The 20,417-nt window shown below is 32.0% G+C and overlaps 1 protein-coding gene across 1 annotated transcript in view; it reads left to right on the top strand.

Annotated features, from left to right (window-relative positions):
- Positions 1-20,417, top strand: part of LOC118197468 (nephrin-like) — a 584,671-nt gene that overhangs the window by 498,820 nt on the left and 65,434 nt on the right. The window contains exons 14-15 of the mRNA XM_085822985.1: positions 4,436-4,747; positions 6,127-6,405. Coding sequence (XP_085679111.1) covers positions 4,436-4,747; positions 6,127-6,405 — 591 coding nt within the window. The remainder of the gene's footprint in view (positions 1-4,435; positions 4,748-6,126; positions 6,406-20,417) is intronic.

Raw genomic sequence — 20,417 nt, 5'->3', positions numbered from 1 at the left:
AATAGCTTTTCACATTTACAAAAGATTTAGCTTTTTTAGTTAAAGACTTTTACTATCCAATCCACTTCTTCCCAACGCTTTTAAAATTATATTAACTTTATTTTTTAATTTTGTTTACCGTTTCTACAGACAGTTGTTTCTGCAGACAGACTTGTTTACTTTACTCCTTTTGGACATAAACATAAACGTGGCTTTTTCTTCGTTTCAGATTTATTTGCTTTTGATGAAGAGTCTCCTGCACATGTTTTCCCTCGAAATCAATGGCTTGACTAAAATCTACGCCGAACATAAAGTTATTGCTTTGCCAAAACTTATGTTTTATTGGGCTTCTCTTCTGTCTTAAACTGCATTATATTTTACATAAAACTGCCTTTCCAGTGCTATGCAGCTTCATGGGATTTTCTTTTAAAAAAAGCAAAATTTTACGCATTCAAACTTAAGAAATGCACATTTTTTAAATGTTCTCATAGTGTTAGCTACTGTATAATAGCAATGCGCATTAAATAACCGTCCTGCAGTTACTTCTGTGCCAGCATTGTAGTGATGCTCAGCTTCGGTGAATTCATGCCTCCTTAACCCACCGATTCATTATACGCATTCTGTTCAACATAAGCACTGTTTCTCAGAAGATTTCTCCAGTTTCAGTTTGCTTCAGTTCTTCTGCAATAAAGACCAAATTCCAACCGCATGGCTGCAATGTTCTTCAACGAGGAAAAACGTTTAAGCAAAAGAACAACGAGAAATTCAATTCCAGTATTAGACGGAAAATCTGTGTTCTCTCTTCTTAAGCTACTTCCAGGTGAAGTAACTAACGCTTATGATTTACAAATGTGCTGCTCTGACATTATTTAAATGTGCTATCATAATCTACACATCATAAAAATTTAAATCGGATACATCTCACTAACGTCAAACTTAATGGCCAGTAAAGTACATTGCTCGAAGCATTGTATCAAACTGACTCAAAAAAGGGCAAGAAAAGAAACTTTATTTTTGTTTATGTTTTAAGAAGAAAAACTTGAATTAAAAAAAAGACACATCTTGTGCGTACAATCAGAAATGATATGCGGGTTAACATAGTGTTGAATTTACAATTTAAAAAGGGATTGTAGCCGTAGACTATTTAAATTTGGCCTAACTAAACTGACTCAAACTTTCACGAAGAATTTTAACTTCGGCTAGAAAATGGCTAATGCCGGAATACAAACTGGCAGAGGTGAGCGATATCTGAGAGCGTCGCTTCAGAAGCTCCCTTCCTAAAACAATTAAAACTCTTAAATAGTCTTAATCTCATTTACATCCTGGTGAGAGCTAACGAAAAGGAGAAGTCATAGTAAAAGCCCAAATCATAAAAATGTCTTAATTAACATAAAATACTTTGTAGCTTCTCCAGGGATAAACTACGGGCACAGCAACGGATGCTACTAATCTTAAAATATTAGTATCTGATGAGTCTATTTATTTGCCCAAACCGGTTCTGGGTAATATGAGTCGGTACTGTTCTGTTATCAGAGGCAGATCCAGAAATGCATGTATGTATGCATTCATGTATGCATGTATATGTACGTACATGCATGTGTATGTGTGTGCACACATATACATACATACATTTACTTCTGATTTATCTGGTCCTGATAGAAGAAGAGTACCTGTAATTCAGATGCAGCATTGATATTATATGGTGCACTTCGTTAATACTTCGAATATTTAAAACGAAAAGCGTTACTACTGCGAAATTTATTAACTATACAAAAATTCAGTAAAGTTAGCGAAATTTGCTTTTAAATTAAAATAATACATACATTCACATCGAATGTTTTGGCTATAAAACTAAACGATCGAATATCGAGAACGCCTGAACATAAATCTTTTCTTGCGTATTAATATTCAGCCAGATATGTCTCAGTTAAAGCAGAGCACAAACCAAGAAGTGAATGAGTGTTCTATCAAATATTTTAAGTTTGTCATATTCTTCCACATTCAAATTTTGTTCCAGATTATTCATCTGCTTCAAAATAAGTAATTAACTTTTCGTGAATTTTAATTTCTTTTCTTATCAATATATTAAGCAATTTTTCTATTATTATCTATGATACCGACATTCTCATTGTCCAAACTTTATACTGCTAATGAAAATATATTATAAATTTCACAGAATCTATTACATCATTGTGCATATTTAAATAACTATAAGAAAACCTGCCGGCATATAACTCTCCCATGCTTGTCGCACTGCAATAATCTAACTAAAGAAAAGTGCTACTTTTCATTATCTCTAAAATTTTGATTCCCTAAAATTTAAATCTCACGTTATTAAGATTCAATGCACTTATATTCGAGGTGTTAATTTCTGCTCTCTGCACTTTTATTTATTGTTATACAAATTCATTTTACATGCTAAAATAAATTAACTGACATCTCTTTTGAGAACTGTTTAAAATTTTTGAATCCTTAGAAAAACGCCTTTTATTTATAAATTTCATATTTATGTAAGTCCTAAATTCATTTGTCAATATCCCATTAAAAACATCAAAGGAATTTTTAATTACGGTTAAACGGCAGTTTTTAAACTTAAACTTTAAAATATAATAGCTGTTCTTTACTTAATATGTTTTACAAACAATAATCAATCAACAAATGGACTATATTCCTTCACTTTTATTTCATTACACTAATTATAAATAAAATGTCAGCGATGCGAAATAATTGATACAAAATAAGCGAGCCATTCTACATGGCTGTCACAAACACAATTCTATCAGTCAATTATCTTGTTGCCACACATAAAGTTCAAAACTAAAGGAAGAAAAACAAAAGAAATTTACGCTATTTGCAACAATGAAATGAAGCAAACGATACTCACATAAACAATAGTTTATAATGCATCCTTAACATTTTTCAGTTTTCTCAAGACTTAATATTTATTGTTTAAAGACCGTTTCTGTTGCCATTGTGTATTCAAGATATATACGTTATTTCCTTATTGTCTTACACAGTAATCATGTTTGCTTTTAGAGTAAACTTTCAAATTCTCAGAAAATGAGATTGTAGCTCTTTTAATCATTTTAAATTAAGGTAAGCATTAATCATTATCTCTCTTTACCAAGGACTTAAATCCAAAATTCCGTCATTTTAATGCATGAAATTAGCTTAATGGCTTAAATTTCTTCAAAACTCATTATAGCATAAGAATGGAGACATAATACTTGCATTAGGTAATTACAATTCATTAAGTGAGAGTTTAGTTTAGCATCAAGACCCAAAATAATGCAGGGTTGTTAAAAGAACATAGATTAATTCTCATTAGTGGTAGAATGGCTCGTTGCCACGCGACAATGGAATGTATAAACACATCATTCTTTTTGAAAAATTTCGAATCTTTTGGTGACTTTAGTATTATCGATAACTTACAGACAACAGGTATTTATGAGATACATATGCGTATCTTTAGATATACTTATGATTAAAATATAATTATAAAAGTCGGTTTTAAGTTAATTGATTAAAAAATTATTTTGTTGTTTAAGACAGTATTTAGTTTATCGTTAGTAACTGTGCATTTAACTTTTACCCAGTTAAGTACTTTTCTGGGCAAACAGATGTTTAAGTGTGGAGAGAAAATCTTGCGAGACAGTTGATGCTGGTGGTTAATTAGGAGCCATCTAAAGTGGTAATGGTTTTATTGTATAATGTTTTATAATTGATGAATATTAAGTCGGTTTTAAGTTAGTTACTTGTAAATAATGCGAATACAAGACACTCTCCTTTAGGATATCCTCAATGAAGTTATCTTCTCAAGATAGCCTTCGTTTGCTTATCCATAGTGTATTAACACAGCAGCATTAAATACGATGCGTGAAGCGTCTGTAAGTAATTAATGAATACATATTTTGCAGCTTCATCATCAGGAGAATTAGCTGTCATTTAGTCAATTAGGTGGGAGTGATATTGGTTAAGATATGTCATATGACATAGGACTATAGCCGCGAAGTTATACTGTCCATCAGTAGCATGAGAAAAACCATATGTATTATGTTATTACTCCGAGTATGTTATTACTACGATTCATATTCAACTCTGACAAATCAGAGATACGAAGCGAATGTATTGGTAAGAGATGGATAAAGACTTATTCATCCAAATTTATGTTTAAATATTAGCAATCGTGCCAGAGATCATTCTCTGTATCTTTCTCAATAATAATAATCTGGTGAGAATTTAATATGCTAGCTTATTTAATTAACCATAAGATTTCATTATTTTATTTACACAGGTAAATATAAAATTTTTGTAATTAATGCTATGGAAGAACATTTTTTCACAGAGGTCGCCAGTCCGAATCTCTTGGAAATTTCGACCTAAAATATATATAGTAATAAGTGTTTTCGCAATATTTTTTTTATGTATCTAAACTGTTTTTTACATATACTTCCAGATAAGCCAGAATTCCTCCTCACTCCCGCGGAGCGATTTGATGTTATGGAAGGGGAGTCAACAGTCATCAATGCTACAGCAAGGGCGAATCCTCCCCAAATCACATACTCATGGACGAGGAATGGACTTCCTTTGCTAGACATGGCAGATGGCAATGCGCGTCCCAGTGGAGCACGGTACGGTCATAGGGCAGTCTATCGTGGACCGCTTTTGGAACTAAATGATGTGACAAGGGACGATGGCGGAGAATATGGATGTGAAGCGGCTAACACAGAAGGAGTGACATGGACATCAGTAAACATAAATGTCATATGTGAGCATGGAAATGTGATTTTTTTCTTACCTTACGCCTTGTTTTATGATTTTAATACAGAAAACTGCCCTTTTCTCCATATATCCTATAATAAGTGGCAGTCTTTTACTGAATACCTAATATTCAAAAACAATTAAAAGCTATATACTGGGGAGTAAATTCAATTCCTGTTACTTGGGAGCTTGTTCATAAGCAAATGCAAGAAAAATTGTTTCATTCTTTCTTCGTTTCATTCAAAACACGAAGAAACATGTTTCTCTTGAATCTTAAATTTCAGATATTATTTCTATTTATTTTTTATTTTTAGCACTTCCGTATTTAACATAACTTAACATGAGCAGGTGCCAGATGTTACAAACTGATCGTTTCATTCAAAGGTCGCTAAACCTATACATGTTTATGAAAGCTTTTCATGCTTTAATTAATGTTCTGAACTTTATAAACACCTTACTTCATACTATTACTACATTTGAACGCAATTGCGACTTAACATTTTAGCGAGTAATAAGCGTAAATGATGACTGATCTACATCACTGAGTGAAGATGCGTTGTAAAGCCGCACTTGTGATAACGCAGTAACATGATATAGCACTATGTCGTAACATTTCTATTTTAAAAATTAGTTCAAAAATTGTCAAAACGGACTTATTCATTTGATACAAAAGTACATCTCGCCTAAGAGAATTTCCAGGTTTTGTTTCTTGAAACGATTATAGAGCATTGCCATGTACAAAAGTACATCTCGCCTAAGAGAATTTCCAGGTTTTGTTTCTTGAAACGATTATAGAGCATTGCCATGTTATCAAGCGGAAAGTCTTCTGCTTCGTAAAATTAAAACTCTGAAATCATAAATAATGATTTGCACAGCATTTAATTTAACTCTTTAGAGAACTTTGAAATTCTTACTAGTAGTCTGAGTCCTTTCTGTTGTTTTATGCTATAAGATATCAAATGAAGCAGATATAACCATGTTTAAATGTTTAAACTAAATTTAATAGTTCTGCTTTGATAATTTTAAAACAAACATTTTATTCGATATGTTAAAAGCAAGTCTGATTTTTATTTCTAAATTCTTATTGAACTAAATCCCTGCCACTTAATTAAAGCAAAGCAATTACTTTGAAATGCATCGCAAAACGATGCATGTTCAAAATTTTCTGTGAAATAGTTTTCCTTGTTTCAAAAGTTAGGCAGGGGAACAAATGGCACATTCCGTTTTAATTTTTTTACAATCTAAGGTTTTATTTTAGCAAATTAATTATAGCAGAATAATAAAATTATAATGATAACCTAAATTTATCCTGTATTTTTTTTATGATGTCAATTTTCCATACAACTGTACATTCTACCCCATTTGAAATCTCTCTCTAAATTTTAGATCCCGCGCGCATCACGAAGTTAACTCGCAGCACAGTAGTTGGAAGTGGAGAGACAGCAGAATTTGAGTGTCAGGCCGTTGCAAACCCATTTGTGAGCAGAATGATCACGTGGAGGCGGCCTGGTTTTGACATGAGTAGGACGCACGAGACGGTCGAACGTGGCAAGTCTGTTCTGAGTGTGGTCAATGTATCGAGGCAGGATACAGGAGAATTCGAATGCGTTGCCTTCAACGGAATCGGATCAGAAGCTGTCCAAACGGCACAGCTCATTGTGAAATGTAAGTTTAAAATATTTCAAAATGCGTATTTTAACGGCTATTTCAGCATATTTGAATTAAACTAGCTCTTGGCAATCTTGCTTCAGATGCCTGGTAAATTATTCATGCTTATTGCTGACCATAAAAATAATATGATATTATTCATAAATTTCATATAATTTTATATACGATTTTTTATTTAATGACAGTTCTGTATTTTAATTACTCAGTCAAATTATTTAATTTAGTGATTTACACTTTTAAGCTTGACGTTTAACTTGCAATATTTAAACTTTATTTATTGGATACAGTTTTCATATCTTTCTAGAGACTATTTAACAAAAGCATCACTAATAATCGAATTTTTTATTATTGCATTTTCTTAGCTTTATCTTTTAACTTGATAGAGCAAAACCTATTTGTATAGTAAAAGTGTACTTTATTATAAACAGGAAATGAAATAATGATACTAAAATATTTCACATAAAATTGCATGACCTTTGATTATTACTGAGTATTTATTGGCATACTGCAATAATCTGGACATCAGTTAGGAAATTGGACCTATGACAGACTTGATGAAACTGGTAACCTGAATCAAATAATGCTTGCTTCAATGTTAGTCTGAACAAAAAGTGATCATATGCTTCCCTTTTTGCGTATTTTTAGCAGGACGTGTTCTAGCCATTCGCGATTTCGTAGGCTGATGTATATTTTCAACAGTTCTATCTTTTAATAAGTCTCAGTTGTAAAACCTGCGCTTCAACCAGACGCTGTAACCAGGATCTCGTCATCAGCATACGACACGCCTTCGTTATGCCACTGCAGCTGATTGCTAGATTCTAATAATATCTAATAAAATATTCGTCAGATGGGTAGTATTGTTTATGCAGATGACTATAAAATAAGTATCACCTATATTTTTTAAAAAGTTTAAAAAAGCCAGGAACTCAGCTTTGTAATCTCTAAGTACAGTTAATCTCTTCCTATTAACAGTTTTAGAATCATTTCAATAAAATATTTACTGCAAATTATTACTAAATTACATTTATGTTTATCATCCCTCTTCTTTGTCTGTGCTCCTGATAAACTATTATGCATTTGCTGATTTTAACCTCACAAAAGTTACCTGGACAGTTTAATGGTAATAAATAACTAGAAAAGGTTTTGTTTAGGATTCATCATCTTTCAGAACTGCTATTTCGCAAAAATTTCAACAAGATTGACGTATTTCATTTTTTCTTCCTTTTTCTTAACCTATGAAAATTATTATTAAGTTATTTATTTTCCCAGCAATCATCTATTAGAATTTCTCTAGTTCCAATACTAAACCAAAAACTCAGCTTCGTAACCTCTAAGTACAGTTAATCTCTTCCTTCCTGAGGACTGAGATGACAAATATATTGATAAGTCTAGATAGATTGATTGGTCTAGATATTATAAATTGTAATTAAAATGATTTGTGCAAAGGTGTCTGCTAATTCAAACTGAATTACCCAGGGCAGGCGGTGAGGACGCCCCTTTGCTTACTGCCCCACGGGGCATCCCCCTTCTACTTGCCTAATTGCTTAAAGTAGAGTGCAATGAAGGAAACTACTGGTGGTACATTTCTTAAGAGCCACCGCTAGCTCAATAAATAAAGGTGATATAAATAATAAAATGTTAATTCGCATGTCAAAGATCTCTTTGTATACAACATTTCTTGTGTAGATCTTTCCATTATTTTTAACCTCGCCTTCCAGAGGACCATCCATTATTTTTAATTTTACGTCCGTTCTTTCACGAACTCTTAAACAGGCAACATAAAGTTGACCGTGTCTAAATGCAGGCTCAGGTAAAAAAAAATGCCAACACTCTTAAGCGTTTGGCCCTGAGACTTATTGATGGTCATAGCAGTAAATATATTAAGGCATATTTGCAGTAAATATATTGAGGCAAGTTTTACAGGAAATTGTCTACGTCTCAATTGAAACGGCAACCCTGTGCCGTGGCAATTTCACCCTATTGACTAGTACAGTTACGCAAGCAACCAATAAACTATCGGCGACAAACAGACACTTAAGCCGCATATATATATGGTGTGAAGTAACATTATTTCCTCCGAAACGACTGGTTCCTGGGCTTAGCGAAGCACACCGTTGGATTGCGCAGGTCCGTGGCACGCCATTTTGACCATTCGCGTCTTCGTGGGACTTTAATTAGCCGAGATATTAATTTAAAACTAATTTTCCTCTACTTTATAAACTAATTTTCCACTTTCTTTCTTGTTTTTCTCTATTAGAGGGATTTGGCTACGTGCCAGATTCTTTTTCCTCGAATATCTACGGTACGGACGGGAGTTGAAAATCGAGATGCATTTCTCATCTTTGTACGACTTTAATCGGCCGAGATATTAATTTAAAAACTGCGGAAAAGTTAATTTCCGTGCTCATTTTTCCGAGTGGCAACAATAAACTATCGTCGACATACACTTAAGCCGCTGTTATATATAAAGATGAGTTTTAGATTAATCTAATGTGTTTAACGTATTCCTTAAAATTACTTTTTGAATGCTCAGGTTTAAAGGATATATAACACAAGTTCTTTCATGGTGCATAAGCTAAGTTTGTTTTTTATATTTAATCATGCAAACTTAATGTCTTTCCGAAGGAGTAAAAATAATTTAGTGGGAATTATAGAAAATGCAACTGATCTTTAATTCGTTTATAGGTATTATTTATTCATGATAAATCTCAATATTGATGTAAATTTACTAGCAGATTATTTTATTGCCAAATACTCGAACTTTCTAAATGCTAATCTTAAATAAGATCCATTTTGCTTCCTATGAATACATAAAATTTAATAAATAATTGCGAAGGCTGTCTTTGACAGCAAAATAACACCTAAAATGTTGCCAAAAATATTTTAATTTCCAGTTATGTATATATATATAAAGAGGTTTTAATTTGAAGTTGTGTCTGAAATTTGTAGATCTATGGTGAAAATACAAATAATTGTTTTAAAGTTTATTATTTAAAGCATTGAAATATACAAAATTTCATATTTGTTAACTATAAATTAAAATTTATTCAACAAAATTCACATAAAAGTAAGAGACATCAGGAGGTGCTTAATTTAAAACTTACTAAATATATTCTTGCATTTATAGATTTCTGATAATCTGCATAAAAATTTAAAGATGGAATGAATCCTAAATTTTCTGGGATCCGAACATCCCCAATTTCTCGAATCTCAAAGTCCTACTATAGAAATAAGATAAAATAGAAAAAGAAATGTTTTATATTAAATATTATTAAAAAACTACATTCTATATTTGTGTTTGATGAAACAAAATAAAGAACACATTTTATAAAAATGTACTTACATTTATCAAGACAATGCAAATGAATTTTTTTTAAATAATGTACATACTTTAAACTCTTAAATGTTAAGGTTAGTTTTCTCAACATATTTCGATAAAAAATATATGAGTGATGCTTCAGTTTTTTAATCTCTTTCCTGAATCTTCTAAAACCAAAATAGGTGTTAAGGAGAGAGGATTATTCCAAAACTCAAAACAAATAAACATCAGGGAACGCGTCTTTCTCTCTAGAAAATTAAAAGAGTTACTCGTGCCCGAAAAGAAGAGATACTGGTGATTCAAGCCTTTCAAAATGTCGTAGTCATATTCCTTTTTTAATGAAAGTTTCTTAAGAACGTCTGTAAAGGTAATCTTTCCCAAGATCTTATTTAAAACATTTTATAATCTTCCGGGTAGGAATCGAAAGATCAGAAATGAGTAAAATGCACCAAGATTCGAGAATTTATATATCCTATTTCTAAAAGTTTCATTTTTAAACATGTACTAGAACACTTAAGGGTCACTTCCAGATTAAGTTATCGCTTAATTTTTTCATATATCGTTCTAGTAGCCCTGATAGCTACTCCTCTATCTTTTATATATTTTTTACTTTTTTCACTGATTTTTCAAGAATACTTCCTACTCATAATTATTCCTTGTGTAGATAGTCATAGTAGTTGAACATGTTAAAATTTTGGCCATGCAGGTTTTTAAAAATTTTACCCTAAATCAGGCGGTAAAACAGACAGAATACGGAAAATGTGAGTGAAATACATATTGAAAGGTTTGTGCTGATTCGGATTTAGTTTAGAAATAACGCCAAAATACGAGTACATGGATCCAGACGTTTAGATAAAAATCACTTTTAGTTCCTACGTTTATTTATTTTCAGGAGCAGCAGTTTAAGCTTATGGTGGAGAAATAATACAGATTTTTTCCATGTTTTTTTAAACAAACCAATAAGTGATCCTAATCCTAATTAAAGCGAGAAATATTCGGAATGTTTCATGTCCCGGTAAGGGAAGCTTTCTTTTTTGATCTCGTTAGATCAAAACATACTGAATGAAAGATCTGTAATATTAAAGACACAGTGGAAAGAACTTAAAATCTTACATTATGAATATCAAAATTATATTCGTTATTCCCAGTTACTGATCTCAAAATAAACCATTTGCTTGCTTAGGAGAAAATAATTTTATGGTCGTAATCCCAAAATTTTTCAATAATATTTCGATAAATACTTTGTTGTTGAAGACAATTCCAGTATGTAAATTGATGTTGACAACGATTCAACTGCTGAAGACATTGTTGGAGATAGATGAGAGATATAGATTTTATCAATCTATATGAATTATCTCATATTTGGATCACCACCAACAGTACAAAATTTCCAAAGTATTGAAAATATCATGAGAAATATAAGAATTTCTTTTCTAACTTAAAATAAGGGTACTTACGTATTAACGCAACCAGGCCAAAATTCGCATAAATCGCCAAATTTGGCGACCCTACTTACGGCAACCCTACGTGTTATACGTAGATTTGTAAAAAGAATTTATTTGTAAAAAGAAAAAATAACACTGGGCGTGTACTACCACAGCAATGGGTTTTCGGTGGAATTTGCCGAGAAAAGAAAGAGACTTTTTTGGTTACTGTACCTAACAGAAGAGCCTCATGGAAAAAATTTGCGAAAATATCAAGGAAGGAAGCATCATTTATTCTGATTGCTGGAAAGGATACAATACAAGTGAGTTCGAAAATGCTGGATTTCTGCATGGAACTGTTAATCACAAATATAACTTTGTGGATCCCAACACGGGCTTTCACACACAACATGTAGAGCGCATGTGGGGCTCAGCCAAATGACGCAACAAAAAACAGAGAGGAACAGCCCGTCATCATCTTTACTCATACCTTATCGAATTTATATGGCGCCAAGCTGTTAATGGGGAAGACGGTTTTCAATCAGTGCTAAAAGCAATAGCCAAAAGATTTCCGCCGAAAAAATAATTCTGCAACTTGTTCAAATTCGAAACCGGAAGGGTTTAATTGCTATTTTATATTTTAAAACAAAATAATATAAAAAATTGTATTAAAAATTATCTGTAATTAATAAATGTTCATTTTCTTTCTATTCATACTATACCGCCACCAGCGGCCGAGCGGTAAAGTCGCTGAACACTGGTAGTTCGGTCCGAGGTTCGAATCCCGCGAACGGGCTGGCTGCATGGGCGTTTTCGTGGTTTTCCCCATGTGTAACGTGTATACGAGCCAGTTTCCCTTAAAAAGTCCTCCACGAAGGCATCCCTCCCCTTAGGCAGATAACCCTCGAGGCTTTGCCATAATCACACACACACATACTTTTTTACTCAAACTTACAAATCGCGCCAACCTGGTTGCGATATTACGTAAGTACCAAAATAAGTTTAGAAAGCTCATCCATTACATATGGTTTATTTTTATAATTTAAAACTCAACTTTGAATAACTTCAAAGTTTACTTTCTTAAGCAAAATTTTCGTTCACAAATTTTGTACTCTGCGCCAAGGTTTTATTTCAGAATTTTTATACCTTTCAAAAGAAGTTTTTGTTTGGCTTCAACTTATATGAGACCTGGAAATCTTAAGAAATTTTCATTCGTAAACGCTTTTGTTCTTATGTAACTGTAAAACTTTTGACTATAAAAACGAATAAAATCAGATTAGGTAGTCTGAAGCAGAAAACAAATAGCATTTAAACATACAAGATGAAAAAGACTGAAAATATTATTTCTCATACAAAGAACATCTTCAAAAGTTTAATATTTTGTCCCTTATCTGAATATTTTACGAAGGAATTTAATCATGTGAATTTCATTTTGCATGCAGTTTAATCCAAAAAAAAAAAAAAAAACTGAAGTTATGTTTTTATCTTAAAAAAGAGAACTGGCAATGCGAGAGAAGAAAATTATTCCAAATCCTCAAATTCCTGAATTTTTTTTTAAAAAAAAGTCTTTTTTAATTTAACGTCTGCATTAAAAAGGAATTCCTGATGAACATTTGGATTCTGTTGATAGTGTGAGGTTCAGTCTTGGTATACCTGCCCACTAATTCCATTATTATTATTATTCACTCGCATTTGGAAATAAATAAAAAGTGCATTTTAGCAGCAGCATTATTTCTTATCTCTCACTATCACAAAACTTTATAAGGAAGTATCATGCTGTGATAATGTCTGAAGCTCGTAGTGCAGTGAGATATTAAACAAAACAAAAAGGGCAAATTTTGAATCATATGTCAAAAGCAGTCCTGCAGGTGAGCTATTCGCTTTAAAGTACCATTAAAAAAGTACCACCATCACTATTTTGGAAAAAAAAAAAAAAAAGCTACATGAATGACTTTAATTACATACAAAGAGATTTTTGTCAATAATGCTCTTTTCTTTAGGTCTAAAGGGGCTTTGTGCCTGAAGGACCATTGTTTTCGTTTTGCGATTTTGGGTTGGTTCACCATATGTTAGAGTTCACCAAATGTTAGAGTCCTGCATTATATTTGAAGAAATTAAATAATGAAAAATCTGCATAAATGCATGTAAATTTCTGTATTGTGATAAAACAATGGTGCATAGAGCCGTCGAATTTTGAATGACGTAATCCTACTGCTAATATAGGCATGTGGAAGCCCAAATTTGAAATATGGAATTCCATTTATTATCCAGTTCACATTTTGTAAAACTTTAATGAATTTTTGATTAACAAACTCAAGGATTTCAAAGCGAGCAATGGCAACACCGTACAGAAAAAGCATTTTTATCTCCAGCGCGCGAGACTGCGCAATCGGAAGTTTGAAAGATATGCTCAATTTAAAACTATTTTGCAATATTGCTTTTGAACTGAGTTTTATGGTTTTCTCTTCGACATATCCCATTTTCCCTGTCACAAGACGGTTCATTTTATGGAGAAAATGAAATTCTTAACAAATAACGCTTCCTTTCTCTTGGAGAGTTCCTTTTGTTTCGATTCAAATATTGTTCTTTGTTGTGCTTATCACAATGAAATAACGAAAAGAGATTTTGTTTTTCCTATTAAACATCTGCAGTTTAATTTCGCAGAAAGAGATGCATTTTATTTTCTGCCCATCAAAAGCATGAATTCTTTTCCCATGAAGAATAATGACCTTTTATGTATTTAGTAAATTAAAAGCACGCAACACGAAGAGTGGTACAGTGATAAAATACTTCCTATGTAATTAAAGTATATAAATAATGTTAAATTTAAATTATCGTTTGTGTTTTTTACTTCCAGCTTAGAAGACGGTATATTTATTTGAAACTTAACTGAATATTTTACGTTTATTTTCTATTGTAGTTATTATTCCACTTATCCCACTTAACTTGAAAATAAAACTTTTCATTGATTGAGTTTAAAATACAGAATTTTTTGAGCAAATAACCAATTTAAATTCATAATCAAATTCTTTGCAGTCATCGTTTCACTAGAATACTATTTACGATCCAAATTGTACTGTTTGTCTTTTAATCTACTAAATTTTAAATTTACGTTATTTATTACAGCCGAGAAAATAATCGAAAATTTAGATGCTGAATTATTTAGTCAACAAAATTATATCTCACCTGTATAGTAATGGCAGTAAAAAAGTGCTTCGAAGTCTGCAAAACCGTTCCCATCTCATTAGTAACAACATTTCTGTACATGCGCGCTAATTGAAAAACCATTAAAATAACTAACATTAAAGGCCATAAGTGGAAACGTGTGCGATGTTTAACTTATATGATGGAAAATATAATTATCAGCTAATTTTATTTCACGCATATTGAAAGAACAACAGACACTGGAGAAAATTTGATTCATAATTCATGATTCTTCACATAAACTTAGAAGAAAAAACTGAAAAGATTTTAAGTTATGAACCACGAGTAATGGCGCTTCTCTTTCTTATTATAGTAAACCATAAAAATTAAACGGATGTGTTACTTAATTCAATTCAAAATAAATATTCAAGTTAATTTTTTAAATTATTGTTACGGTTTTTGTATTGATTTAGCAAAAGCTAGAGGATGACGTGCAAAAGAGCTGCCGATCTTGTGATGCCTGTGAGGGTCGGAAATGCATCACGAGACTTGTTTAAAGAGAAAGCTACGCCGGAAAAATTAAAAAATACAGGAGCACGCGCATTTAATAAATAGATATCTAGTAACTGCACTCTTTTAATATCGAGAAAATACAAGAAGTTTCTGATGCATTTAAAAAACTTATTAAAATCGGGAGGAAAACCTCTCAGTTCAGTTGTTTAGCAGTTGTTTTATGAGTTGTTTAGAAAACTGTTGCTGTTTACTGTAGCGAATTCGCGGTAATATAAAAGAATTTTAATTAATTCTGTTTAAAAACAGCTAACTTAATACAAAAACCGTAATATTATGATTAAAACGTGTTTTAACTGGCGCAATATATGGTATTTCAGATAAAAACTTAAAAGGATTGAGTTTATCCTTATGTTTTTGATCTAGACACCATAATAAATATAGGGTGTCTCAAAACTAAAGCGGCAAGCTTTTAGGAGAAGTAGGACACAGCATAAAGATTGAGAACTGCATAGCAACCCATGAATGAAAAAAATCAGAAGTAAGCGGAAGTAGAAGATCGGGAAGAACACGACAGAGTGATTAATTCGAAACATTTATTGGACACCAAGAGTTCAAATGGCGTACGAGATGAATACACCTGGAATGTTAATATAGATGCTGGAAGTTTCTATCTCCAGACGCCAAGCATGCCTGCCACCCGACGGAACGATTATTGCCGGACACGGTCGAACACAACCGGAGTTTCTTTGATTGTAGCAGCAGCGCAAATGAGTCTTGCCACAAGATCCATTTCAGACAAGACTCCACATGGTCGTGATACACGATATCTTTTGACACTGCTCGCCACATTGAGAAAAATCAAGGCTGGATAAATCAGATGAGCATGTAAGCCAGGGAACCTGCCCACCAGCTGCAGTTCATCGATGGGGGTATGATCTGTTCAAATGTCTACGAACAACCAGTTTAAAATAAGCAGGCGCCCCATCATGTTGGAATCACATGTTGCGTCTCACATTTGCTGGAACTTCGTCAAGTAAGACTGGAAGATTACAGCCCTGTGAATTCTCATTTTTAGTGGCATATGATTAAGAATATTATGATTGCTAGAAATTTTTTATTTTTAGGGCATTTAACTAAAATCACAACTTGAGAAGTCCTTTTATGTATTTTATTTAACTCTTTTAATCCACAGAATACCGGAAAAAGGAAACATACCAACTTTGAAAATAGGAAAACCTTTCGTCCGAATCAGCGTAGCGATTACACATAAATACAGCCTTTTAGCCCAAAAAGACGGTAGCCGAGAAGGGCTAATAGCTTCAAAACGGCATTTTGTGGCGTTTCACTATAAACGGCGAATCACTTTTCAAATTTAAATCAATGTTGCTACCAAATATTATCGCCCTGTAGCATATTTAAAGAAATTAAACAGTGAAGAATCTGCCTGAATCTATGTATGTTTTTCGCGATGTGAAAAAACGACTGTACCTAGAGCCATTAAATTTTGAATAACGTAATCCTCCAACCGAACATGAGCAACTGGAAGCCCGAATTTGGAATTTGTTTTATTATCTATTTCATATTTTGTAAACCTTTAACGAATTTTTGATCAACAAACTCAATGACTTCAAAGCAACCAATGACAACGCTGCACGAAAAAAAAAAAAAAAAAAAAAATTTATCTCCAGCGCATGAGGCTGTCTATCGGAAATTCTAAATGTGTTATATTTTTAAATATTTTATGATATTACCGTTGAACTGAATTTTATGCGGTTTAAGTACGAAAAATATGATATTGAATAAATAAAGTTAACACACAAAATGTTTAAAAATGTCTTTTTGGGCGTAATATAAAATCTGAAGCTATCCAATTTTTATTATTATTGTTACTATTATTATTATTTTAAAGTCTTCGATTAATAGAACGGTCTAAGTTGCCTTTCAGTTCTTTTAAATTTTTATTTATTTAGAAATCCGATCTCATCATCACCTAAAATCCTTGGGGCAAGTAACAATGAAGGATTAAATCTTTCGATTTAAGATTCCATCATTATTAGTAACAGAACAAGAAATAAAAGAAATCTACGTAATTTTGAAAACTCACCAAACTTCATGAAATTAAGCTATTAAATTTGAAAAGTCTTTGCTTCGAAGATTATTTAGTATTTTTTGTCTGCGTGTTGATATGTAAAAGAAAAATCTGTCACCTATTAGTTTGATCATTAAATAAAGATATAAGAGAAAATTCCAGAACTAAAAAAACATCTGTATAAAATTTAAAAACACTTTCATGCATTATTGTATTCTCATTACGAAGACATTGAAGTGAAAAATTTCAAAAGAATTTGGATTGTTGGAAGGATGCCAGCTATTAATTTCAGTTTTTGATTCAATGAGCAAACAGAGAAATAAAGTTAGCGAAAAATTTTGTAATAGGTTTACGATCATTTTTCTAAAGTTTTTTTGCTTACGCAAATAGGATGTTAAATTTAACATAACGATCGTAGTACACAACACAAAAGACTAAAGATCTCGGGATTTATTAACTTCATAAATTCTCTAATGTGACGATGGAATCTGTAATATAAAAACCGAAATCGATCCCCAGCCATTTATATCAGATTACAATAGTGTTTTATAGCTAACTGCTCTTTAGATTCCTTTTTATAAATTTCTTGACATTCTGTAAGGATGGTTTTATTGGTATCATTAAGACGCGTAAGCGCAAACAAAGGACTCCATTTAAATCTAAATGCAGAACGGCAAGCGAAGCGAAAATTAGTTAACTTATTATTCTGCGTGTCCTCTTAATCCTGCAAGTGCATTAATAAAGTCCCCTGCTCCACACGGGGTTGCATTTTTAATCTCGGAAGCTTAGCTTTTAGTGCATTGCAGTCTACGACTATCAAAAGCATTCACATTCTTCTCTGGCTGGACTCCAAATGAATAAGCGGAGTTCATTTAACAGCTTGTGTATTTTCCTGGCACATGTCCAAAAGTATCAGAAAGGTGGTTAATCCTAACACGATCTGACGAGAAGACATGAAACAGCTTCTCATTTTCTTAGTCTTTCTAAAGTTACTCTCGAGTATGACATAGTTCTGGCTAATATAATTAAATATCGCACGTTGCGCTGTGGGCACTAAACCATCAGAAATATTATATTTCAGGCAATATAAGTAAATTATGAAACTGGCGGGTATAAATGCTTTTCGAGGTCAACGTTCTCAACTGAGCCATGAATGTCCTGCGAAAAATAATGGCTATAAAACGTGTTTCTAAATTAGTTTTATATTTGATTTAGCATTAGTAATTTATTAATTTACCTTGATTTACGAAATGTCATTGATTATTGTAATTTATTAAATTTTATTAATAAAATTAATTTTTCAAATTTAGAATAATCATCATAGCGATTGCAGATTTGGTTGCGTATTGGGTTGCCTATCCTAGCTGATAACCATTAAAGTAAACAATGTTTATCTATATTTTTTATAATCTACAAAAAGGCTGAATAACCATTAATAGTATTGCTAATAATATAAACAAAAATTAACACTCAAGTAAATCATAAACACGTAGAAGCAATACTGAATAAACTTAAGAGTTTTTAGAAGTTTTAGTATAGTTAATTGTTTTAAATGTGCGAAGACCAAATTCGTACTTACCAACAATGAGTCCCCTCTGCAAATTGAGAGTTTCAGAGCATTCTGTATAATTGCTCTGTCTGCTAAATTTCGAAAATTTAATTAGTCACCGACTTTTCATTCTTTTATTGTACTTTAAGTTCTTTGATTCGTTTTGAGGAGGCGTTATACCAGGAGCTGCAGAATTATTAGCCGATGATTCCCTAAAATCAAGAAGCTTTAGTGAAACACACGTTTCAGATCGCTAGATTCCTCAAACCCTTGTCGAGTCGTTAAGACTTTTGTGATGTCAAGTTACATTTTCAGTTGCCAGACCATGTCATCTCACCCTTTAATAACTTGACTGTTTGGCGTCGACCTTTAGACTGCAACCTATATGGCAAACATACATGAATATACTTAACTTCAAGTGGAGAGCTGCAACTTATTTATATTAAGACTGTTCGCGGTCAAGTTAAATTTAGATATTAGCTGTTTTTATTTTGTTAATATATACTATGTATAAAATTATTATTTACGTTTAATTTCGTATTTCTGTGTTTTTTACAAATATGGGATTAAATTTCAGTGTGTACATAAACTTCCATATGAAATCTCTTGAACGATATACGTTTTCAGATTTCGAAAATTTATTCATATGACGTTTTTAGTAAAAGTATGGAAAGCTGAAATTTTAATTTCGTTTTCTGTAAAGAAAATACAAATTTTAAGTTGCCATTTTATTAATAAATAGCTTTTAAAACAAGTTCGATAACTTGCTGAATTTACCTTGAACTTCATCAAGGTAAAGATTTTAGCCCATTCACACCCAATAACAACATAGCAGAAGGCAATACTCTGAAGGGTCATATAAAAACTGTCATAGTAATAAATATTTCTACAAAGGGGAGTTTAAAACCCAAATTACTAAATTAGTTTTTCTGATATAAGAGGAGTCTTAGAAATCTGAATATGAGTAGTTGTCATGAACAATGTTTGTACACTTTTCCTAAAAAATTTAATAAGTGATATTTTGCGTTATTTTGATTGTATGGAGACGCATATCTTGGGTTTGATTATTTCAGCTATCATAAAAAAAAATTCTGTTTACGTTTTTTCTATACAACTAATAAAAATTAAGTTTCATTTTTAACTGATGGTTGCTTGTACTGTAACTGATAATGCTCTTTAACTGATGCTGATTTTTTAGCTAATTACAGAGTTCTTAACAAGAAATCGCGACGGTGGTCGTTCTTCAAAATTTTTTTAAATCGCTATTTTTTATTTATTTTCAAACTGGAGCAGTAGGTTTGCAAGTAGTCATTTTCCAAATATTTCGCTGTGAAATCTCTTTTAAACATTCTGTACAAGAAAAGCATAATTTGAACAAGAAGGGAAAAGAATTTCAAGTTTAACGTGTTATAACTTTATCATAAAATGCTTCTCATTGCTTTATCTATGACTTATCTAAACTGACCACCCAAATGTTTTATTCTTACCTTATTCCTAATAGAATGGCACCTCTACAAGCTGCGAAATATACCTATTTTTCCTCTTTCCAAATTATTCCATCCACTTCTTAATTTTCTGTCCTAAACATTTCCACCTATTTCTTTATTTTCTAAGAAGACCGTCATTACGTTCCATTTTCTAAGTCGAACACCTCAATTAATTCCTTTTGGCGCTAAACAGCTCATGTTCTTCAGTAAAATAAATTGCTTTCATCTTCTGGTCAAAATATTAATAGCTTCTTCTCTTCTTACACGAGGTTTTCAGATTTCTTTTCCAAAGCTTATTCGTTTCTAACTCATTTTTTATAAACATGCCGTACTTTAGCATTTTTTCTCCAACTGAATTTTTACCTTTTTTGAGCGCTATATAGTCTTCATCTGTACTATAATTTATTCAATATGTTTCTTTTTCATTATGAATTAATCATTATGAACAGGTAGTGTTAGTCTCTTGAAATATCAAATATTTATT

The sequence above is a fragment of the Stegodyphus dumicola genome, chromosome 8 (genome assembly GCF_044657685.1).
Source record: "Stegodyphus dumicola isolate Sdum_Otavi_A_Nest chromosome 8, ASM4465768v1".
Lineage (NCBI taxonomy): Eukaryota > Metazoa > Arthropoda > Arachnida > Araneae > Eresidae > Stegodyphus > Stegodyphus dumicola.
Note: the sequence above shows the minus strand (reverse complement) of the source record. Positions and strands in the feature narration are given on the sequence as shown.